The sequence below is a fragment of the Conger conger genome, chromosome 1 (assembly GCF_963514075.1).
Source record: "Conger conger chromosome 1, fConCon1.1, whole genome shotgun sequence".
NCBI classification, from domain to species: domain Eukaryota; kingdom Metazoa; phylum Chordata; class Actinopteri; order Anguilliformes; family Congridae; genus Conger; species Conger conger.
Window position 1 is genome coordinate 27,384,228 of NC_083760.1, and position 24,919 is coordinate 27,409,146.

At 39.6% G+C, this 24,919-nt stretch overlaps 3 protein-coding genes across 4 annotated transcripts; all 3 read left to right on the forward strand.

The window, feature by feature from the left end:
• The first annotated feature begins 2,718 nt into the window (after nucleotides 1–2,718).
• Nucleotides 2,719–4,985, forward strand: LOC133141524 (complement component C1q receptor). The gene has a single exon (XM_061262096.1). It carries the CDS (start codon nucleotides 2,898–2,900, stop codon nucleotides 4,680–4,682), a length of 1,785 nt encoding a protein of 594 aa, XP_061118080.1. The 5' UTR covers nucleotides 2,719–2,897; the 3' UTR covers nucleotides 4,683–4,985.
• A 3,785-nt stretch (nucleotides 4,986–8,770) lies between these two features.
• On the forward strand, nucleotides 8,771–11,457 carry LOC133139627 (thrombomodulin). The gene has a single exon (XM_061259224.1). The coding sequence runs from the start codon at nucleotides 8,890–8,892 to the stop codon at nucleotides 10,156–10,158; it is 1,269 nt and encodes a 422-aa protein (XP_061115208.1). The 5' UTR covers nucleotides 8,771–8,889; the 3' UTR covers nucleotides 10,159–11,457.
• A 2,805-nt stretch (nucleotides 11,458–14,262) lies between these two features.
• susd4 (sushi domain containing 4) lies at nucleotides 14,263–24,639 on the forward strand. 2 transcript variants are annotated; one of them, XM_061250639.1, is made up of 9 exons: nucleotides 14,263–14,398; nucleotides 15,027–15,195; nucleotides 16,111–16,314; nucleotides 18,045–18,218; nucleotides 18,531–18,719; nucleotides 19,140–19,331; nucleotides 20,000–20,144; nucleotides 22,167–22,612; nucleotides 23,927–24,639. In XM_061250639.1, the coding sequence occupies exons 2-9, from the start codon at nucleotides 15,066–15,068 to the stop codon at nucleotides 23,959–23,961; spliced, it is 1,515 nt and encodes a 504-aa protein (XP_061106623.1). In that variant the 5' UTR covers nucleotides 14,263–14,398; nucleotides 15,027–15,065; the 3' UTR covers nucleotides 23,962–24,639. The 2 variants fall into 2 exon arrangements, with proteins under 2 accessions (XP_061106623.1, XP_061106022.1); XM_061250038.1 differs by having other exon boundaries at nucleotides 14,383–14,573.
• Nucleotides 24,640–24,919: the final 280 nt, after the last annotated feature.

The following is a 24,919-nucleotide window of genomic DNA, read 5'->3' on the forward strand; positions in this document are numbered from 1 at the left end:
GCTGCCATGCAAGGCCCCGACCAGCTCGTCAGGAGCATTTGGGGGTTAGGTGTCTTGCTCAGGGACACTTCGACACCGCCCGGGCGGGGGATCGAACCGGCAACTCTCCAACTGCCGGACGACTGCTCTTACTGCCTGAGCCATGTCGCCCCACTACACTTGTAAACTCAATGCACTATGTCCACTCAGAATAATGACAGCAATTAGATCCTTGTAGATTACACACATATTAGAAGATGTGTCTGCTGTGACAAGCTAAATGTGCAAAGGATTTTGCAGCACTGGAGTACGCTTACAGTTGCAACTGAGCGTTTCGGGAAAAGCGTTTGGGGAGGAGGGGGGTCAGTAACCAAAAACAGACAGAGAAATTAACAGATAGCCATTATTTACAGTTGAGTAAATACTTTTGAAAAAACTTTGACTCAAGGTGAACATTTGTTAAAGTCTATAAATGGTGCCACTGCATTCACAGGGAGTCAGAGATTCACTGTGTACATGCAATCCTCATTCTTGATAATTACATGACTATAAGGGCAGGCAGAAGCATGCATAGAGCAGAATCAAAATTTGCTTAAAACACTTGACTCGTGAGAATGCAACGTTACACATGCCCATGCATATAAAATATCAGGGATCCTGATATCACCTCTGAGTCTGTCACCTGGTGTCAACCCCAAACTCATCAGGGTGCAATTTATTATGAAATATCACTGTTAAGAAGCCTCGAACAATTTAGTAGTTTGTTGTTGTATGCATTATGAAATTCTTTCTTCAATTGAGCTCATCCTGGGGCCAGATTTGTCAAACCTGGGGCTAATTTAATTTATCATTGAACATTCATTAATTACTTTGAATATTAATATTAATTCTATGTTGTAACACCATATTCTGAGGTTCCATACTTTTACATATGTGGCCTCAGATGACAGGAGAAATCTTCTGAGAAATTACTCTTGGAGTCTGACATTTAGATGTGAAATTACATGAAGGGCGTACCAGTATTTATTTTTTCACTTATTTTGAACATTGAGTCCTTTTCCTGTACTATATTGAATAATGTATGGCTGCAATTATGCAATTTCAACAGCTTATTTATCTCACTATACCAACATTAAAACACATGCCAGATTTTCAGCAAAAGTACAAATATTATGTCTTAGGCTTGCAATATATGCCATTTCAGGCTCCAGGTGTGAATGCACTTGGTCTGAGGTTTGCGAAGGGGTATGCACTTTTCAACAAAAGTTTTTAGGCAAACTAGGCAATAAGTACACGGAAAAGGCGAGCATTGCTGGGCTGAATGGCCTGTTCTCGCTATAACCTTATGTTAATTTAATTTAATTCTGAAGCCCCTTTTCAGTTTCTGCTTCCAGCATGGTTAGGGGGTTAGGGAAGCTCATTTCAATGGCTGGGGGGCACGTATGTGAAAATTCTGCCACTGGTATTAATATTTGTTAATTTAGGCATAATTAGATCATCAGTACACTGAAAATAGGGTCCCTCGTTGATAGAGAAAAATATTTAATTGAGCCCATGCAATTCTTTTGACAAACTGCTTAGAATTATCACAATTTTAGGCATGCAACTGTTTTCAATGTCCTCATATGTTTGCTCAGAGTACACAAGCAGCAGTGTTAAAATGTGTATTCTGCCCATCAGGGAACCCTCCTCCCCTAAGTACATAAAGGTCCCATCGTTGTCCATGTACATGACTGCTGACATAAGCTTGTCCAGTGTTGTCAAATGAAAAGTGAGTTTATATGAGGTTTAGCTATTTCAAAAGAACACGAGTAGCCAACTTAAAGGAGGAAAAATCAATGAGGCGGGGCCAAACAAGGTCCCCCACTATGACATCAGACATCAGCCCCCTCTCCTTCTGTCTGCAGCACATCCCTTCCCAGGAAGTGCTCCCTGCTCCCCAGAAGGAAACACCTTTGTTACTGTTCAAATTCTTTGAATAGAATTACTCAAACATTTTGGATGCACACAATACACAAAATATATAAATCAAATTAAAATGGAAAAATATACATTTCTTTAGAAATCGGCCAATCAAAGCAAGCTCAGTTGAAGAGCCTGCTCCTATATTCTGCTGTTTTTCCATGCTCTAATATAATTACAGCAAATGTAACGCTTAAATCTTTTTCAAAACCTGCATTCCATATTATGGAAATTGAATTGTTGCAATGTATTACTCAGAATACGGTGGTTAATTAGTGATAGGAATGTTTTTGTTCTTGAGCTTCAAAAAATACAAATTCAATAGAAAAAAAGCTATATAAAGAACACATTTCCAAAATGTACACTGAAAGTACCATAATCTTCTATTTGGGTACGAAAAACCAGCTTCTACAAGCAAAAATGTAAAAATTAAGTATGTTTACAGTACAATTTTATGCACCTACAGTATAGGATACTACCCCAGTGACGAGCGTCTGTGACTTTTTAGAAAGTGTAAAATGTAAATGTTGTTATGTTCTGGGGTCACGATAAATACAATATATAAAATATGAAAATATATGCCGTGTCAAGTGGCCGTAGCTATGCTCCTTTGTAATTTAAACGTTTATAACATGCAATCCAGCGTTGCGCGAATGACACGAAAATAAAACGGAACATCTGCTGAGCGAGTCAAAACAATAAGGAGTAGAGGGGCATTGTTTTCGGTTTCCAGGCCGGAACTCACTCCTAAGGAGGACAGCAAAAACTAGCGTTAAACATTGTTTCCTTTTAAAGTTTACCGAGAAAACAGGATGCAGCAGTTTTGAATATGAAATCCAAATTACTTGGAAATTGATTAGCTCAGTTGCCATTCGGTTCCCAGTAGCCTAAGACATATACTATACATAAAACAACTATTGTACATATATTTATGACTGAAGTAAGTCTAATGCACGATGGATATGATCTTTTTACTCCTGTTACAACTTCTGTGTGGAATTGACGGAGCAGAGCGTGAACCAACAGAGATCGCGTGTACGACTAGCGCCTGCTACACCGTGCACATTGAGAACAGCATGTATGAAGAGGCAAATAAGAGATGTGAAGACCACGGAGGGAAGCTCGCGACTGTAAAAGACCAAACGGAGGCTGGGGAGGTCCGCTCGGTCCTCTCGCGGTTTGGGAGAAGTAACACGCATCATGGCTTTAATTTTTGGATTGGGCTGAAACTGCAGAAAGGGAGCTGCATCTTTCCAGAAAGGAGTCTAAAAGGTTTTAAATGGATATCTGGAGAACATGACACAGACTTTTCGAATTGGGAGAAGGAACCTGAAATAACCTGCACGGAAGAGCGTTGTGTTTCTGTTCATCACACATCTTCTCCAACCGTCCAGTCAGGTAGTTGGGTGCTTTGGACAGACCGATCTTGTAAAGATGTGGCCGGTTTCGTGTGCAAGTTCAATTTTAAGGGGATGTGCAAACCTTTGCTTTTGGCCGGACCTGGAATGGTAAGGTACACTACTGCTTTTGCCATGAGTCCCCTGAGTGAAGATAGTGTTCTGACTATGTTACCCCATGGAACTGTTGCAGAAGTGTCGTGCGATGCTAATACGCAATACACCTCCTGTAAGGACATGAATGGGTTTTTTGGCTGGACTAAATCAGGTCCGTTCTGTGACTCCAGTAATCAGGGATGTAAATACAAAAACGGAGGCTGTGATCATTACTGTATTGACAGCGACCATATGGGCGTCCGTTGCGAATGTAAAAATGGCTTCGAACTTGGAGAAGACAGCGTCACCTGCGTCCAGAAGGATAACTGCAAGGATTCTCCATGCACATTTAAATGCTTCCCTACCACTACTGCATTTATTTGTGATTGCCCTAAGGGATTCGAATTAGCTAAGGACCAGACGAGTTGCATTGATGTTGATGAATGTTCATCCCCCGTCTGTGGTAGTCATACGTGCCATAATACCCAAGGGAGTTATACCTGTCACTGCAAAATGGGTTACAATTTCATCAACGGAAAATGCGAAGATATTGATGAATGTCGCGCACTACCCTGCCCCCAAGGCTGTCTGAACTCACCGGGCTCGTTCTCCTGCTATTGTTTTTCTGGCTACAGGCCAACAAAGGACGGGCGAGGTTGTGTGGATGACGACGAGTGTCTTAGCAGTCCTTGCGCTCAGAATTGCACCAACACCCCGGGTAGTTTCAAATGTTCCTGCAGTAAGCACTTCCAAATAGCGGCGAACGGTGTCACTTGCATCCTTGATCCGCGGGGGGAATTTACTGCACACCAAGGGGAAGAGAAAAGGGTCGGACAGAGCACCGATGTACATATCAATACCCCTGAGGTCGCAGTCTCTTCGGTCACAACGCCCCTTTACGACACAGTATTTGTTGCAATGTTACCAGAGGATTCCATAAGTATAGTCTACGATGGTGCATCCAGCGCTACTACTACATTGCATCCAAACGCAATGAATGAGGAAACGGATCATGCGAATAACAGCGTGCGCCAAGTGAACCACTTCAGCAAGACGTGGATCTTGGCTTGTGCTCTGGGTTCAGTCGCGGCCCTTGTCTTAGTGATTGCTGTGATTTCTGTCATCACAGTCTGTCGCTTAAACCGTCTGAGAAAAGACGCAAAAAAACAGAACTCCACAACAGACAGTTACTGTTGGGTGTCATCAGGTCACGTTACTCAAATAGAAAAGTTAGAAGACCAAAAATAACAGACAGTGAACCCACATGGGGTGGAATATTATGAGCTGTAGTTTGAAATGTGTAAATAGTATCCGCAAAATAAGGGCGGTCACATGGTTTTGGTTTTCAAGAATTAATTTAAGGTACTGGGCTACACGCTTTGTCTACACGAGACATCATATTATCTTAAATTCACGAAGTGCGCATAACTTTGTGTTTCTGCATGCCAGCATACGCAGTAGGCCTAGGTCATTAACTGAAGCTTTTGCCTTCATATAGCCTAAATGTGTTCTTGTGTTTGCGATTGTTGAAATAAATTATGTATAAAAGAATTCGTTTCTCGTGTGTTGTTTCATTTTCCGAACAAAATACCTACAATAGAAATTGTGTAAGAAGATACATTTCTGCAAATATTTGGTATAATAAATGTGATTTTTCATAACCATTTCAGATTTTTCTTTTGGATATTTAACTTCAGCTGTCCATGTTCAGAAGAAAATCTCCACGATGTTTCAATGTATAATCTGTGTGAAATCATCTGCAATCGATTTTGGGTTATAATCTGTATTACAGTTTTTTTTACAATTGGTTATACCCACGTCCCAATACTGAGTATGCTTAACATAGGTAGCACAATAAAAGTCTATGTGGACTAAACTGTGGATAATTTTTCGTTGCCCACACAATGCATTCAATGACAAATCTTTCAAAATTCATGAATTATTTTCTCACTCAAGCAACCACCAGCAAAACTCTGTGTATCTACAACACTTTTAGCACGTTAATATGCTGTTTTTTAACATAACACAATTTAGTTTGACAACAATTGGACATGTCGACCGTAATACCATATTGAAATATGTTGAAATGTAAATACAAAGAAAAGAAATTAGACCTCTATAGATTCTTAGCAGACAATACTACATTTGCAAATGTTTGACAGCCATTCCTGAGAAAACATCAAGTCACAATGAAGCAGCTGTATACGGTCCCCTTTGAGAGTGTGTAAAGGAACTGAGGAACCAATATGTCCAGGTAAGATCTATAGGTCTTACATTATCATTGAAGAAAAAGCAATATCCTCTGATATCCTCTGTTACACATAGCAGTAATTGGCCCATACAATACAAAGCACCTAATTTAATTTCTGGATGACCTATATGGAAGGCTTGTCCCAGGAAAGGGGCATGTGAGGCGAAATGAATGTGCATTTGTAATCATAAAGGACAATGTGGCATTTCACCACGCCCGTGTCCTCAGAGAGTGGTTTGAAGCCCATCCAAGGATGTCACTTTTCCTCCTACCTTACACCATTCCTCTACCCCATAGAGGAATTATTGTCCTCATGGAGATGGAAGGTACATATATATGAATGCTGCATGCTAAGACATAATGTATCTGTGGGAGATTGCCAGGGTGGATCAGGCATACAAACTGGTTTTTCGTATGTGTATGGCAAGAGAGGATACAAGGTATAATATTGATGAGAATTTGTGGCCCAATCCAGAGGACATGGTTGACTAGCATTCAAGAACATATTTATCAATGAGTACATATTCTATATATACAGTATTTGTGTTCTTTCCTAATATAGTATTGGAATAGCTGTTTCACTTTGTGCATTTTGTGTTTCCATTTTGTGTTGGCATTTTGGAATTAGAGCACTACTGCTTATACAAAAAATGGACAATTATCATATGAAAAATATAAACGGTAACAAATCCTGGATTCAGCAACCTTTGACTTAAAACCTTTGAATTAAAACAAAACGTTTTCCTGTCTGTTTTCCAACATTTTGGATGCTGTTTAAACTTGCCCCATAGCCGGGGCATGTTGGTGGAACAGTTTCATTCCCAATACTTTCGACTGAACTCTTATCACCAACAATGTCCTAGAACTGTACCGGTGGTCTATAGTCATAGCAAAAACACAGATCTTCTTTCTGCATGAAAAATATTTGCTCTAATATGTGTATATATTTTTAAAATTATATAATGGTTGTTCCCTGATCTTTCCTACAGTTTGACTCCAAATAGAACTATTAGAACAATAGAAAAATTGCAGGCGGGTGAGGTCAGTTGTCACAGTTGTTTATAAATTTAAATAAAAGTTCCTGAAATTAATTAATACATTTTAAATTAAGTGTATGTATTTGTGTACTTGTTTCTGTTTGTTAAAGTTGTTAAAGATTGGGTTAATATGAGATATAACCTGTTTTTTTTTATTCAAATGACTTTATATTGTAGTTGATTTCGCAGGGTCACCTCAGCTTGTCATCCAGACATGCTGGATCCCTTCTTGGCTGGCCTGCGCATCTTCATCAGCTCGAAAGTAAAAGCAATAAAAATGGGAAATGCTACAACCCAATGCGATTTTTCAACTGGTATGTACATGAACTATATAGTTTTAGTTTGTATGTGTGTTTTTTGTTGATCTGATTTGGAACATCTGTATGTTAAGCATATGTAACAAGTGTAAAAACATACCCCCTTATGTGTAACAACCTACCCTGCACTCAGTCATGATGTGCAGGATCACAACTTTTCCAATCAATAAGAATATCTGCTGATATCCCACATATTGTGGTTTAAAATGATTTAGGTTATGATTTGTTCACAGCTAAACACATGATAGTAGCTGAAAAATAACCGTGATGTAAAACAAAGGTTAATAAATACCATATGACATTTGGTGAACAGAGCACGAAATTGACATGAAACTGGTCTGTTGAAATCCATGTCTATGGAGGTGCGCATTGTGATTTACAGCAGGCTAGCTTGTTTCTGATCAGGCAAAAATACTGCGTAACAACAGACCCAGTGCCACAACAGAACCAAATCCACCCTACTGAAACATGGGTATAACCAACTACAAAAAACAAATGTCATGAAAGAGTGGAGTCAAAGATAACACCAAGATTCCTTACTAAAGGAGAGGGAGTAATGTTATCAATATCCACAGAAACGCGGCTTTGTTGATATTAGATTTGTGCATTAAAATTAGTTTGGTTTTGCCGCAGTTCAGCTTCAGAAGCTGTTCTCCATACAGGCAGCGAGTTGAGGGGTGACAATTTCACTACCACTTTTATCTCAGCTAATGATTTCCAGTGATGGATCAAGAGTTTCCATTTCTACAGGACAATTATCAGATGAAAAATGTAAATGGTAACAAATGCTGGATTCACCAAACTTTCACTCAAAGCATTTTCCAGTCTGTTTTCTGACATTTCGGCCACTGTTTCAACTTGCACCATAGCCGGGGCAAGAGAGGACAAATGGTGCGAAGTTGATGAGAACATGCTAAATGAATTAGACCAGGCAGATCAAAACTGGCATTACTGTACCTGTGAGTTCTAATATTTTAATATTTATTTAATTGTAAACTACACCAATGTTGGCCCATAAAACCTTTACAATGACTTGTTCCTGTTGCAAATACTGTCTGTGATATAGTATACAGTAAAGATTCTACTGCAGATGCCATTCTGCTTTGCAATGGAAAGAACAAGGGACCACAAAATGATATCCTACTTTAAAGATTGACAAAAATAACACATCTACTGTAATGTCACCAGTTGTCGTCTTTTAGCTCATTGTGTGATGATTGAAAACGTAGGCTATTCTTGTTGGAAGAAAACTAGGGATGGTGTTTTGGTGAATTTATTTATTTTGAGACCCGTTTGCATTTTGAACATGAAATGAACTGTTGTGTCAAGCTGCGTGTAGGTGCTGAGAGTTGTATCAAGAGTTTTGAAAAAGTCAACTCAGTATTGAATAATGCTTGTTAACAATTGTAAAAAACTATAAACACATACTGAAGAAATACTGAATTGATATACTAGGCTACTGTTGAAACATACATGAAAACTGTCACATGAAAACGAGGTTTTTCAGAAGCTTATTTTTTCTAGTTATCATTCATATACTTACCGTAAAAAATATAGCAACTAAAGAATGCTCCAACTGCTGGAGTCTTTTGACTTTGTCGCCTAGTTTAAGTGATGTTTAAGTCACAGAAAAGGTATAGGTATTTAACAGAATACAATTGAGTATAATCACCGGAAGAGAAATTCAGGAATTTCCTTCCTCTCACATATTGCGGACAAGGGACTGCACGCTTGCTGGCGCCTGGTAGGCGCCGAGAACTTTCAGACACAGCTGCCCCATGAAATCAGAGACGCCACAACAAGGGAACGATACTTTTATATCGACGCCTGTAAAGCAATAAGAAACAAAAATGATAATTTTAATCAGAGTTATTACAATTATCGCATTCATTTTGGAAGTGACAGGGGAAAAACCACGAAGTTTTTCCTGTGTTCCGAATGATTGCTACACCGCAATTCAGGACCCAAAGGATTTTAAGACATCTTCAGATTTGTGTAAAGACAGAGGGGGACATTTAATGACGGTTCGTTCAACAGTGTCCAGTGATGTCATCCATGACTTACTGTTTAACCTTCTTGAAGATTTCTGGATCGGACTGCAGCTTCCCGTTGGCCAATGTAGCAACACATCGAGAGGATTACTGAGAGGATACAAGTGGACGACGGGAGACACCAGCACAGATTTCTCCAACTGGAAAAGCAACGCCTCTATTTGTTCTCCAATGTGCGTCTCGGTTTCCAGTGGTCAAAAATGGACTGAAAGACCGTGCCATGACAAAATAGCGGGGTTTCTGTGCGAGTATAACTACCAGAGCACGTGCACGCCACTGCGAACGGCAGCTAACGAGCCTGTCTCTTATAGCACTCCTCTTGGTTTCAACGGAGAGGGTTTACTTGCGCTACCACCAAACAGCGTTGCTACTCAAAGACCATCTGGAATTAAAAAACTGTGCGCACTCGATAAAGATGTGTGGTTAGAGGCTCCGTGGAGTTGTGACATTGAGAACGGCGGCTGCGAATATCGATGTGAAGTGATTCAAGGTTTGTCAGAGTGCATATGCGCCACTGGCTTTAAAATGGTTGCCGGCAAGTGCTCGTTCGACGAATGCTCGAACGGACCCTGCCAGCACAAATGCAACAATGTGGTCGGTGGGTACAGCTGTTCTTGTAATGAAGGGTACAAACAAGCGAGCGAAAACTTACACAAGTGTGAACTACACTGTCCCGCGGACGAATGCCCTGCTGTATGCCGCTCAAACGATGCCACATTTTGCGATTGTCCATTTGGATATATAATTGAAGAAAAGGAAAAGGGTTTGAAGGTATGCAAAGATATAAACGAATGTGAAAATGAACAATGCGAACAGCAATGCAGAAACACGTTAGGAAGTTTCATATGTTCATGTGAGAGGGGATTCGAACTGGTGGACGGATTCAAGTGTCACAGAAGACCTGATTTCGTTGAAGATTCCACTGCAACAGATGTACCAACTAACTTCGTTAATTCAATTTCACGGGACATTGAGAACAGCGCCGGTATGGTGACAGTAGAAGTGCTAACTGGAATTGTCCTATGCTTGCAATCGTCGCTTGTAATAATCTATGTTTCCTCTTTTTAAACATTTAAATGCATCAATGAGACATTTGTGTTTTGTCTTGTTTTGCTGTTGAAAAGTAATGGAAATTTCATTCAAGCATTAAATAATCAGGCATGCATGAAACTAACTAAAAGAACATTGCTGGATTCAACTCATATTACAGTTTTTTACAATGAATTTGGCGCTAATCTTGCGTAATTTTCAAAACGCAAGATTATGGTTTCATTCACATTTTTTTTTCTCTCTAACAAGTTTTTTACAGTTAACACAAAAGCAATGTATGTGGCCAAACTGTGAATAACTTTTTGACCAAAAATGCAAAAACATAATTTCTCAGACAGGCTGAACCACAAAAAAACTATAGATTTATATAGCCAATAAACAGCCCTTATATTTGCAAACTGATAGAAAAGTGCATCTACCATAATTCCACTGGTCGTTAGTGTTTTTTTAGATCATTGTTCTATGGTTGCCAATTTGATTTTGGTTTGAATACGGTCTGTGATAAAGGATGGTGATTATGAAATATTACATCCAATGATAATGTGGTAAAATCGATCATGTTCCAAAGCAACTAGTGTTCTAAACTGATCTAAACATAGAATTTTGTCAAAGTAATCAGTTTCCATTAAACTATGCATCAGTAGTAATATACTTATCATTTTATATACTTACCATTTGGATACATTGGTAATTAGATGCATCATAATGAATGGAAATACAATATTTCACTCTATGTCATTTTGAAATGACACAAGTGATTTGGTTCAGCGAACAAATTATTTTTGATGTATGTATATTGTATCCAAGCAATTGAAAAAAGTCTTTAGAGTTTTGAAAAAATGCCAAGGTTCTGAAATGAGTGTCAAAGTGATTGTAAAAAACTGTAAGATGCACACGTGGATTTGAGCAGTTTATCCAATTCTTGGATCTTGGCAATCTTCAAATGCCATTTGGCATACTTCAAGCTGGCTGTCATATGCCATTTGAAATGGTTTTATACCCTTGATTTATGCTGATCTACAATTTTATCATTGAGGTCTACAGAGAGTTCCTTGGACTTCATGGCTCCGGACATGCAGTGTGAATTGTGGGACCTTATATACACAGGTGTGAGCCTTTGTAAACTATGTCTAATCAATTCAATTTGCGACGTGGTGGTCTCCAATCAAGTTCTAGACACATCTGAAGGATAATTAAAGCAAATAAGATGCACCTGTCCACAATATGGAGCGCCACAGCAATACTTTTTATAGTTTTAGATTCATATTTGCAAAAATGTGTTTTAATGTTGCCATTATAGGTTATTGTGTGTAGATTGATGGCCATATATATATATATATATATATATATATATATATATATATATATATATATATATATATATATATACATTTTTTAAATTCATTCACACAATAAAATGTGGAAAAAATGAAGGGGTCTCAATACTTTCTGAAGCTACTGTACACTTAGTGACCACTTTATTAGGTAGACCTGTACACCTGCTTGTTAATGCAAATATTTAATCAGCCATTCATGTGGCAGCAACTAATGCATAAAAGCATGCAGACGTGGTGAAGATTTCATACTGAATGTCAGAATGGGGAAGAAATGTGATCGAAGTCACTTTGGCCATGGAATGATTGTTGGTGCCAGACAGAGTGGTTTCAGTATCTCAGAAACTTCTGATCTCCTGGGATTTTAATAAAATGATGCGAAAATGACAAAAAACGTCCAGTGCGCACCAGTTCTGAGGCTTAAACGCATTGTTAATGAAAGAAGTCAGAGGAGAAGAGCCAGACTTGTCAAAGCTGGCAGGAAGGTGACAGTAAAACAAAAAACCACACATTACAAGAGTGGTATGCCGAAGAATATCTCTGAACACACAATGTGTCAAACCTCTAAGTGGATAGGCGACAGCAGCAAAAGACTTAATAAGTCGAAAAAATAAGTCTAATAAATAACTAATAAAGTGCTCACTGAGTGTATATTTAAGTTTTACACTACTACAGGGATTTTCTGCATGGGAGTAGATTTTATAGGATGTACTTTATGTATTTAACACTAGTACTTTTTGTCTTTTCCTGACAAATTGCCATTTCATTCAGTGTTGCAGTCTGTTCAGTTAAGGTAAGCATTTTCTCATTTATATGTTGAATTTGGTAAAGAAAAGGTTTAATATAGGCAAGCTTTTTGTAATTAATCCAAGGTATATTACCCTGGTCAAGAGCTATGATGGTGAGGCTCACCTCTGCTTAATAGTTTTTTGAGACTAGAGTGTCTACAGTGACATCTTGAGGATAAAGGTTGAGATTCCAACAGGCTGTGCCTGAGCACCTTAATCAACAATCATCATGCATGTAATGCCAGCAAATGTCCATGCAAAATGTTAACTCTGGGCAAGAATCCTCAGAAAGTGTAGTGAAAGTGTCACCAGAAATCTTCCCACATTCCTTTTACAGAAGAAAATATCCTGAATGCACAACATTATTTTCGTCCAAAAGCCAATTTCTCTAAAATGAGCATGCAAGCATACCATACCATATTTTGCCACTGAGATTAAAGTAAGGATTGCGTTTTTGCAGATTGTGCTACACGACAACAGGATGTTCTAAAATACACTGTGTACCTTCTTTATTTTGGAGTGTAAGTGGGGGAGAGCTAAGATTACTCTAAAATGGACTTTGTCGCTTCAAACAAAACAAACTGCTGATTCATCACCTCGGGTGTTACACCATAAAAAAACATCTTTACAAGCTTTTTTAGTGCAAACGCAGACAGTTATCGCTAAACTAAAACTATAACTGAGTTCAGAAAACCCTGCACCTTTCATGGATTACATTATGACAATATCAAATAATGCCTTTTTCCAAATAATGCATTAATGCAGTATTAAAACACTTTTTTGGCTCAGTGGTTTCTTGGTTTTTTGTTTTATTGATTACATTTTGAGAAACCCTTTGTATATATTATATCAGATTTTTCCAGTTCTGACATTTTGAGTTTCCACATAAAATACCCCATAAAATATAAATTACAAAATGTATCAAAAAAGCTTATGGAAATCACAAGCTATTTTGTTTAAGTTAAGTAAAATTAGGTAACTATGTATATAAGTTAAGTTGGATGAAATGTAATTTACTGGTACTGTAATTTACTTTTCTTGGTGCCTGGTATATTTCATATGGCTGATATAAAACCATCTAAATGAACTATGTCAAGTTGCTGTTACATATTCTGTATGAAATAGAGTAGCTGTATAAAACAAATATTATAATATCACAAAATGGACCTATCCAGCCAAAATCACCCTTTTAATCTGTGGTGCCTTCCCTGGTCTTTAAGGTGGTCTATAAGGAGGTTTTGTATACATTTTACACAACTACATGTATTTATCATATGCAACATGGTTATTAAAGCATGCAAAGATGGTGGAAGTGATATATTTAAGGGATACCAACTTATGCAGTGCCCTCCATGTTTTGGACAAAGACCTATCATTTTTTATTTGCCTCTGTACTCCAGAATTTATATTTTATGTGGCGCTTTGATATTGTTCACACAGTGAAAAGCACATAATACTTATATTATATATACATACACACACAAAATAATATATCATATATAATATATATAATTAATATTAATTTGAGGTTTGTAATTTAAATTACAGCAGTGTTTATACATAGGCAAATAAATAAATGATGGGTCTTTGTCCAAAATATTATGGAGGGCACCGTATTTATTTACTTTCTGCAATATGGGAAATACAAAAATTGTTCCTACTGCATCAAAGTCATGCAGCCTTATGGATATTTTTGTGGGTTCTCAATGCCGTGTGAAACGCATAACGTGATAAATGACAAAAACATAAATGACAACCACACATTTTTGTGCTTAGAAATGTATTGAATAATTTTGACATAACTCACAATAATCGTAAAGGGGGTGGCATAATATGGCTGCCAAGCAACTGACATAGATTAAGTATAGTCTACTTACAGCTCTTTCTGAGGTTACTGTGGCGGCGAGGCCATTCTTCCCCGTACAGTATGTATATGGTATAATAAAATGAATCGATTATGTCATTTGACCTGCGCTACCTCCCATAATCACACCCCTACAGGGGACGAGTTTAACCTGGGAAGAAGCTTTGCAGATGAGTTCACCTGAAAGACGGAACGGCAACTAACGCTGCACCGGACAGCACTGTCTTCACTATTCTGCCGGAGGAAGGCTACATGAGCAGTGACCGGGAGAGGTGGGTGGTGCGCTGGCTGTATTGCGCTCCTCTCTCCGAACGCATGTCCGTAATCTGTCCGTAGTTTCCACTGCAAATCAACCATTTGTGTTCGATCGACCTCCCCAATCATCTAGAGAGATCGAGGTGAATGAGGAGGGGGAATTGGTCTTGTTTTCATGACTGGCGTTTGCAGGTAAGCGTAGAAAAGCGACGTCTGTATAATGTAAATTACTAATGGTAAGGCTGTCTTCGCTATAGTAGCTACCTACTCGCGGGTGTTCATTCAAATAACGTTAACCAATCGACCTAATATTGTCCTATGGGTAAGCTACATTTCAGAACAGGTGGCGAAAGGCTTGTCATGGATCACAACGGTACGTAGCCTATCACTAGCAATACAGCTGATTTGCCTACTGTATGTAGGCCCTGGACAAGAAAATGATGTCCACTAGCATAAAACGCAATACGCAGAGGTACAAACTGAAGTGCAAACAGACAATATGTGCATTCAATATGTTGATATTCGGACGTGGGAAGGCGTATGTTAGCACAGTATATGTATTTATGTATGTTACAATATTACGTTTATTGTTATGTATTGCTTATTCTTACATTTGACTGACCGATGTTTTCTTCTGTCCTTCAGAACGTCTCGATCTCATGAACTGTATCGGTAGTCTAAAATATGTCTCATCATGTCACCGTATCAGAAGATCCACAATCACACCGATGCTGCGCATTTTGCCGCAAACTTCTGTTGCTTCTAATAGTCTTTCATGTACATCCGCGTTCCAGCTCGTCGGACTTCACTGTCGGTAAGGCGCTATCTCCCAGAGGTTCCTGTTAACGATTACCTACCTTAATTCATTTAGTCTGAGTTTAGCTTGTTTTGTGACAAATCTATCTGACCGAGGCTATTACAAATCCCGGCCTTCATGGAGCCATAGTTTATGTCATTCTTGGGGGAAACGGTGAGATCTCCACCGACAAAACATTTAGATCACATGAGATTAAACGTAGGCTATTTGTGCTTTCATAATTTCACATTGGTGGTACAGTTATAGCCTCTGGCTAGGCTATTATTTGCTATACAATGTAGAGCTGTTCTCCGGTAGAAAGCAGTGAAATCAGTGTTTTCTCCCGCTCTAATTCAATTCCTTTTCTGAGCTCCTTCATTTTATCAGCTTTTTCCTGTTTTGACTTGGAATCTGGATCATTACCTGCTTTAGCAATCTCAGTGATTAAAACAACAGAAATATAGATTGCGTTCGAATAGATGACCAAATCAGCATAGATTTAGTTGTGTGTGCAACCAACTTAGAATATAAAATTATAAATGCACTCTGTTAACTATTATCGTCCTTGTACTGTAAAATCACAATGCAATATTTTATTCCAATGGACCCTTCTAACATCAATCACAATTAGTTACTTTGACATAATGTTTAAAAGTAATACAAATCTAATATTGGTGGAAATTAAGCTTTTAATGTCACAATCATTTAAAGTGTCATTTTTAAACATGCCATGGCATTAGATTTTGTCTTGCTTTGACAAAGGTAAGGGAGATCACCAGTGGTTTATTTTCTCCCCAGGATAGGAAAGTAAACGCTCCTTAAGTTAGCATCCAAGCTTTGTGTATGTGTTTTTGGATTTTAGTGAATGATAAGTATGCAGATAGTGCAGGAGCTGGGTATAACTGTCCAGATACTGTATATGACATTCCTCAGATCAACGCTTCTGCTCGGATCCCGGTATCCCTCTGCATGGACACCGGACCCCAGTTTCCGGAGTGTTCTTTGAAGGTGCTGTGGCCCGATTCTCCTGCTCAGAGGGGTTCTGGCTCCGGGGACCAACAAAGTTGGTGTGCATACGGCATCATTCTGGGTCCATGGTCTGGAAGCCAAATGATAGACCACTATGTCTTACAGAAGGTGAGCACAGGCCAGTTTTTACAGCATATATTTACATTTGATCTAATTTCAAGGTTCACGTTTCTACATTTACTACTATGGCAAGGACAAGAACAAAGCTTTCAGCACAACAGCACTTGTCATTTTCACCTTCCATTTTTTTCTTTCTTTTCATGTCCAGAGAATACAAATACTCTTGAATACAAATTTGGCTTTTGGTTACCAACAAACCTGCCCTCAACAAGGTTTTTGTGATGCACTAACCTCATAGTAATCACAGAAGGAAGTAAAGATTAATTAGAACACATGACTTTCTCTGACCAAGGTACAAATGTTTGAATGAGATAGTAAACTTGATGGATTCCTGTAAATGCTGCACAGAATAATAAAGGCCCTTTATGTACGTGTGAGGAAGACAGGCTATGACGGCTACAAAGACATATAATATTCTACAAATACTTGTTTCCCAAAATAATATAAAGCTGGATACATTGTTATATGCATGGGGGAAGTTGTCCGAGTAAAGAGTTATTCTGGATGAATGTTGAAGACAAAATACAGAGCCAAATATTTGTTAGAAATAGAATATAGAAATATAGGAAAGTAACCGTTATTATATTGCAGAACAGTGCTGAAATGTAGTTATCTTGATGGCAAGGCCATGGCCAAGTTAGTATATGTGCAGTGAACACTTGTTTTTTAACTTTGATAAAGAGATTATTTGGAAGTATTTCATTATAAATCAAATGGGTTGATTCATTCTTTTAAAACAGACAATTGTTTACTTTCTAGAAGAGGCAGCACAGTACTCATTTACGTTTATGCTTGGTTTATGACACATGAACCATGCCACTCCCAGTATCATGAGGAAATGTGCCATCTCATTTAGAGAGCTCTTTTTAACAATTCATGTGACTGTGGCTTCTGCGGAGATATCATTTTCAAAAATTAAACTTATCAAGAACTAGGCTAGCCTACCTTATGTCTCAAGACACACTGTCAGGGTTGTCAGTAGACTACAGTAGGCTATCAAAAGTAGCAGGTACTATGCACGTGACAAGACAGCAAGACAGGACATGGCTGCATGAATCTGTCAAGTGGGAGTAGATTTAATTTATATACACTCACCAAGCACTTTATTAGGTATTTATTAGACTTATTTTTTTAGACTTCTACTGCTGTAGCCTATCCACTTAAAGTAATGATGCATTGTGTGTTCAGAGATGCTCTTCTGCATACTGCTGTTGTAATGTGTGGTTATTTGCGTTACTGTCACCTTCCTGTCAGCTTTGACCAGTCTGGCCATTCTCCTCTGACATCTCTCATTAACAAGATATTTCTGTCTGCAGAACTGCTGCTTACTGGATTTTTTGGTTTGTTTTTTGTGTGTGTGAAAATCCCAGGAGATCCTTAGATCACATTTTTCCCCATTCTGAAAATGATGAAGCTCCTGACCTGTATGCATATGATTTTATGCATTGCACTGCTGCCACACAATTGGCTGATTAGATAATCACATGAATAAGTAGGTGTAATAAAGTAAAGTGCTCAGTGAGTGTATATTTACCTTGATTGGATTGCATTGTAGCCCATTTGTGAGGATATATCTGGCCCCTGCACTTCTGAAAAGAATCCGGCACCCCTGAATGCAATATTCATGTTGATTTATTCTTAGCAGATTGTGAAACTTAACATGTTCACCCTCCTGTATGATTTTAAATCTGTCTCAATATTTTGTCTTGATTCTGCAGCATGTCAGGTTCCACACATAGCAGATGCCGAGGTTCAGAATCAAACCTACAGACCCGGCGATCAGCTGAGTGTCAGCTGCCATGAGGGCTTCCAGATCCGGTACCCAGACACAGACATGATGCACTCAGTCTGCCAGGAGGATGGGAGCTGGGACAACCTACCCACCTGTCAAGGTGCATTTCAGTAACGGTACACTGTATTTCAAGGTGTAGTTTAGGAACTCAACTACACCTTGACACAAATACAGCGTGACACAAATTTAGTTCAGTAACCCCAATCATGATGTCAATTTACCTTGCAGTACTTGCTATACATACTTTCCATTTATACAGCTTAATATTTTGCTGAAGCATACTGGGTAAAGCTTAGGCTAGGTAATAGGGGTCATAACCTGCCACCTGCCCCATGTGAGAAGTAGTGGTTGTAACTCACCTCAGCATTGCCCATTTCTCTGACCTGACCATTTCTCTGTATCTGTTCCTCAGGCTGCCTGAGCCCTATGGTTCCCCCCCATAGCTATGTGAACATCTCAGAGGCAGAGTCTTCCCTGCCAGTGGGGGCAGTAGTGCGCTACCAGTGTTTCCCAGGATACAAGCTGGATGGGGCGGAACTGTTGGAGTGCATGTACTACCTCATCTGGTCTGATATCCCACCCCGATGTATTGATGTGGAAGGTGATTGGCTGTGGCACTAATCAAGTTAGACCTGTTATACTAACGTTATTTGAAATTAAAGCAATGTCTGCCCACCCCTGCATCAACAATTTCTGTAAAACCAGAGGATAAGAGCATTGAATGTATATCCAGTTGTTATAACATGCCTCATGTATCATTCAGATGGTGTTATTAGGTTTATGACCCACGTTTGCTTGTTAGAACACTCATGTGTCCCCTGTAGGGAACACAATAACTGTATGTTTCACTGCAAAACACCTTTTTCAACAAAGGCACTTGAATTGTATTAACAAAAATGCTTGAACTTTTTCTGGTTTAAAAAGGTTAATATGTGCATGAATGAGGGACAACTGCTTTGGTTCCCTGCTTGGGTGTACTGAAGCACTAAGCGCGTATGCAGTAATAATGTCTGGTTCCCAGTGTGTCCGCTGCCTCCGATGGTGGAGCATGGAGACTACGTGTGCCACCCCCAGAATTGTGACAGGTACATCCATGGCACGGTGGTGGAGTTCTACTGCAACTTCGGCTACTTCCTGGCCAGTGACTACAAGTACCTAATCTGCCAGCATGGTCGCTGGTCCCCTGACACCCACGTGTACTGCAACAAGTCAGGTAAGATTACACAGTAGCAAAGGATTTATGATACTAATACTAATGCTAGATTTGCCTCAACTTTATGTTTTCAGGGGAATTACAACATTTAAAAATGTATCACCCTTTCATTTTTTTTCTAAATGATCATTTAAATAATAATAATCATCATCATCATCATTCACTGATCTGGGAGACCTATGTATGTTCCATGTTCCATGTTCCAAGGTCCGGTGCCTGAGATGGCCACTGCAGAACATAGATTTTGTTGCCACAGAACAGTTTGTGTGTGGATTTTGAGGTATGCTTTGGGTCTTTGTCTGCCTGGAAGGTCCACCTACAGCCAAGTCTCAGGCTTTTAGTAGAGGTAACTAGAGTGGCAGCCAAAATTGCCTGATAGTTGGTGGAATCCATTATAGCATTGATTTTACCGAGTGCCCCTGGACCTCTGGAATTAAAACAGCCCCTAATTGACCCACCAGGGACCCATCACAAAATTATGGGTATAACGTGCATCTTCTTTCATGCATTTCTGTTTCAACATGCTGTATTTGGCCAAAATGTTTAATTTGGTCTTGCAAGGATCTTGCAAGGATCAGCATCACTCTGTGCAGAGCAAAGCTGACGAATGTCCAATTTTGGAGGAGGCAATAAAGTCATACTATTCTGCTCACTTCTCTCCAACTTAGAGGCTTCCTGGCCAGAACCCCCAAATTCCAGCCTGACAACATGGAAGATGGTAGTGCTCACAGCCACCAGTGTGTTGCTGGGGCTACTGTTGGTCATGGTGGCCAGGACGTTCCAGGTCGGCTGCAAGATGCAGTGCAACCCCAGGTACAGCACCGCACATTATCCCTGAGGATCCACCATGTGGACTGGGCCAGTCCCACAGTTGGCATAGACTAGCCTACATTACGAAATTTACAGTGGGGGGCAATCATTTGGGCACCCCTGGTTTAAATGTCTGTTATAATTAATCTGTATGTGAGCCTGAACCGTAAATGGTACAGAGTTAAATGAGACCTTTTTGCAGAAAGTTTGGGAACTCTTTAGGACTATTCTTTGTTACGTTTTAAAAAGTTGATGAAATTGTTGAAATTGAAATTGTACTTCTCTCTAGGGTCTTTCAGCATACTTATCCCTGGTTACGGGTACGCACTTTGCACTTTGTTGTACGTCGCTCTGGATAAGAGTGTCTGCCAAATGCCATTAATGTAATGTAATGTGATGACTAAGGCCTAGACCTGGTGATTTTCTAGTTAGGGCTTAATTGAGAAAGGTGAGTATGATTCCAGGGCTTAACTTTTTATTCTAAAGTAACATCCACGGGTTCCTCTAAATTTTTCAGAATGAAGTTGGTTCATTTCCACCAAGAAGGAGAAGGATACAAAAACTGTCAATCTTTCAAACTATACCTATTTCCACTGTCAGAAACATTATGAGAAAATGGAAGATAAATTGAACAGTTGAATCTGGAAGGTCTGGAAGACCATGGAAATTTCAGATAGAATGGCCCGAGAGGTTGTAATAAATGCTCAGAAGAACCCACTCATCACTGCAAAAGAGCAGCAAAAAAGTATAGCAGACACAGGTCTAGCTGTTCACAGGACAACAATACAATGTACTTTAAACAAAAAAGACCTACATGGCAAAGTTGGCAGAAAGAACAACCATCCATCCATCCATCCATCCATTATCTGAACCTGCTTATCCTGAACAGGGTCGCAGGGGGACTGGAGCCTATCCCAGCATACATTGGGCGAAAGGCAGGAATACACCCTGGACAGGTCGCCAGTCCATCACAGGGCACACACACCATTCACTCACACACTCATACCTGCGGGCAATTTAGACTCTCCAATCAGCCTAACCTGCATGTCTTTGGACTGAGGGAGGAAACCAGAGTACCCGGAGGAAACCCACGCAGACACGGGGAGAACATGCAAACTCCACACAGAGAGGCCCCGGCCGACGGGGATTCGAACCCAGGACCTCCTTGCTGTGAGGCGGCAGTGCTACCCACTGCGCCATCCATGCCGCCAGAAAGAACAACCTCAACACAAAATTAATTGCCTGAAGTATGTAAAGGAAAACATTGAGAAGCCTGAATATTTCTGAGCTAGAGGTGTTCTGCCAGGAAGAATGGGGAAAAATGGGGGGAAATTCCGAAAGCGAGATTATAAAGTTATAAAGTACTGACATGTATCCTCCAAAACCTTTGCAAAGGGCCTTTTCCCTTTTTAAAATTATTTTCAAACTGTAAAAAGTTAAAATAAAAAGTAATCTTGCGTTAATCAGAAATCGGTCATGTTTAATGTTGTACCATTTAGAAATCAGGCTCACTGTTCACTTAGATATCCATTGTAAAAGGATTTTTGACCAGGGGTGCCCAAATTTTTGCACACCACTTTACCGTTGTGTACTATGCTTTTGTAGTATAGTATACACCAATCAGCCATAACATTAAAACTACCTGCTTAAACCAGTTTTTTCATGATTAAAAATGCTTTAAACTGTATAAACGTACTTATGTAGGAAGATATTTCATATGAGATATTTAAATAACAAAACTTATGATTATATAAGTAGACATAGCATATAATGAAATATAAAGGGTTAATAGACAAGTTAATACAAAAAAAATTTGAATCATAAAAAACTGGTTTACGCAGGTGGTTTTAATGTGGCTGATCGGTGTATAATGCAGTATATCTTGCAAAAGTCCATGCAAAAGTATGTATACAAAAATATATTTTCAAAAAATCTTTATGAAATACATTATTTAGAATTTGTACAGGGACTTCTGGGAACTAAAAGCATGCATATGTTGAGCTTAAATTCTTGGTTTCTCCCAAGCTTACCCAGGGATCACTTGCAGAATCATGACGACCCCAACGTCATGGTGGTGAATGGCGTTCCTGTGCTGCTGCCGACATATGATGAAGCCGTAACCGGTGGCAGCTTCCCTTTTAACAGCGATCCGCCCCCTGCTGGTCTGGGGGAGTACACGGCACACTCCGAGGAGCCGGGGCCCCCTGCATACCCTGGCCACGAGGGCGCCCAGCCGAATGGGTCCAGTGAAATATGCCCCTCAGAGAGCCCCCCAGGGCAAGACCCCAGTGGGATGTCACAAGACTTCAGCGAAATAGTCCCATACAGGAGCCCTTCCAGCCGCTCTGAGCATCTTCACAGGACTCTGCCATCATACCCCGGAGGGCAACAGTCCATGTCAGAGGGTAACGGAGCTAGAGGCTCCAGCATGGACACAGCCTCCACCAGCCCCAGCGTGGATATAGCCGATGGTAAGGATGTCCAAATCTATTAAAAATGCCATTTTTACTTACCTTGCACTCAGCATATTATACAATATTTATATTGCATACAGGCTACGCCTTACCCACAGCTTTCACATCTAGACCGACCCAGTCGTCTGGCCATAACAATTTGGCCCTTGTCAAAGTCCCTCAGGTCTTTACGCCTGCCCATTTCTCCCAAATCCAACACGTCAACTACGAGAGGCAACCGTTCACTTACTATCTAATATATCCCAGACCTTGAGATGTGTCATTATGACATAATCAAAGTTATTTACTTCATCTGTGAGTGGTCATGATGCTTTGGCTCATCGGCATAATTCTGTAGTTAACGTTACAACACTCATATCCATAATACAGCACTGCACTTACAGTTATTGTTGGGACAAAGACCTATCATGTATTTGCCTCTTTACTCCACAATGTCAGGTATGGGGCGGCCTGTAGCGTAGTGGCTAAGGTAAATGACTGGGACACGCAAGGTCAGTGGTTCTAATCCCGGTGTAGCCACAATAAGATCCGCACAGCCGTTGGGCCCTTGAGCAAGGCCCTTAACCCTGCATTGCTCCAGGGGAGCATTGTCTCCTGCTTAGTCGAATCAACTGTACGTCGCTCTGGATAAGAGCGTCTGCCAAATGCCAATAATGTAATGTAATGTCATAAAATAAATCACATTTCGTTAAAGTGTACATTGTCAGATTTTTAATAAAGGCCATTCTTTTAAATTTTGGTTTCACCCCCCATTTCAGGGCACCATACACAGCAATGTTATGTAAATGAAAGTAGTCATGTTTAGTATTTTGTTGCATATCCTTTGCCTGCCATGACTTACTGATGTCTGTGTGACCTATCAACATCATCAGTGTCCGGAAAAATCTTATTTTCAGGTTTTTTCGTACAGGCAATACTAATACTCTTTGGGAATTGGGTGGTGGGACTATGTAAATTATGCTGATACAATATGGAACACATTTGTTGGCTAAATGGTTCCAGGCATCAAGGGTCCAAGGTATCAAACCACCGTGCTGCTGCCAGATATGCAGTAGATGATGATGTTGATGTTGATATGCCACAGACATCAGGAAGTAATTTATGTAATTTCATCATGGTACAACCATGTTATTTTTTGTATTATTATTATTACAAATCTCAAATTGTGGAGTACAGGGGCAAATAAATGATGGGTCTTTGTCCCAAACATTATGGAAGGCACTATAGTTTGGCTAAGTTACACACAACTACAGGTGGACAGTGTCTATGCACAACCATTTAACGCAATAAAAAAAATGTTTCTCCCCCTAGAAATTCCACTGGTGGAAGAAGTGGAGAACTCTTAATTCGTCTAGACTCCATGGAAATGGAATTTTTTTTGACATTTTATTTTACATGGAATATATCTGAAGAAGAGCAAGTGTAAAAGTCTTTCACCTCAATTACACTGAACCTGTTATTTTTTGCCAATCATTTTTCCAATAAATTTCTACACTCTAATTAAAGTCTCTAATGAATCAAGAGGAGCAACACCCCAGGTCCAACAGAAGAAAGAAGCAATACAAACACCTGCAGCTTTAGGGTCTTAAAAGAAACTATGCACATCGTCCAGACTTGGTTCCTGCTTTTCATCGATTGCTGTGCTTTAAAAAAAAGATGCACCAAAGATTACAAAAAGTACTGTTTTCCAGAATCTTCCGACATCGTCCTTTGACAACTGTCAGCAAGTTCTTTGATCCATTTGTCATGGCATGTCATCATGGAACACTGAGCTAAACAGGCCAGGACTCCAAAGACAGGTGCAGCCCAGAGCCATTTTACCTCGTGTCACCAAATGTCAAAACATTCTAAAGCAATTAAGCTACATGGATAAGATTAACTGCTTGCAGTGCTGGTTTGGACAATTTTCTTGTGTAAACTGTGACAGGCAGCTCGCTTTCAGCTGATACCGTTTCAGATTAACCTGTTATGCCTTACTCTTACTAATGCACAAGCTACAATACAGAGGCACATCATTACTTGCAGCATGCCAGTCTGATCTTTTTCTGATCTTTTCAAGGTGAAAGCAGTTTGGAAGAAAGTGAAAAAAGGAAAAGCATTTGCTTTTGGTCTAAACAGGCTGTGCTACTTCTTTTCTGAAAGTGAGGAGTCACTGCTTCCGGTCACGCTCAGGCTCAATATTGTCACCTGGCAGGACTTGAGGTCCACTTCCTGTATTTCTCCTCTGAAATGACTTCATTCATCTTCTTTTCAGACTCGAGACCTACCATCCGTAAACAGGGCCCGTTTTTACCTCCTATACCG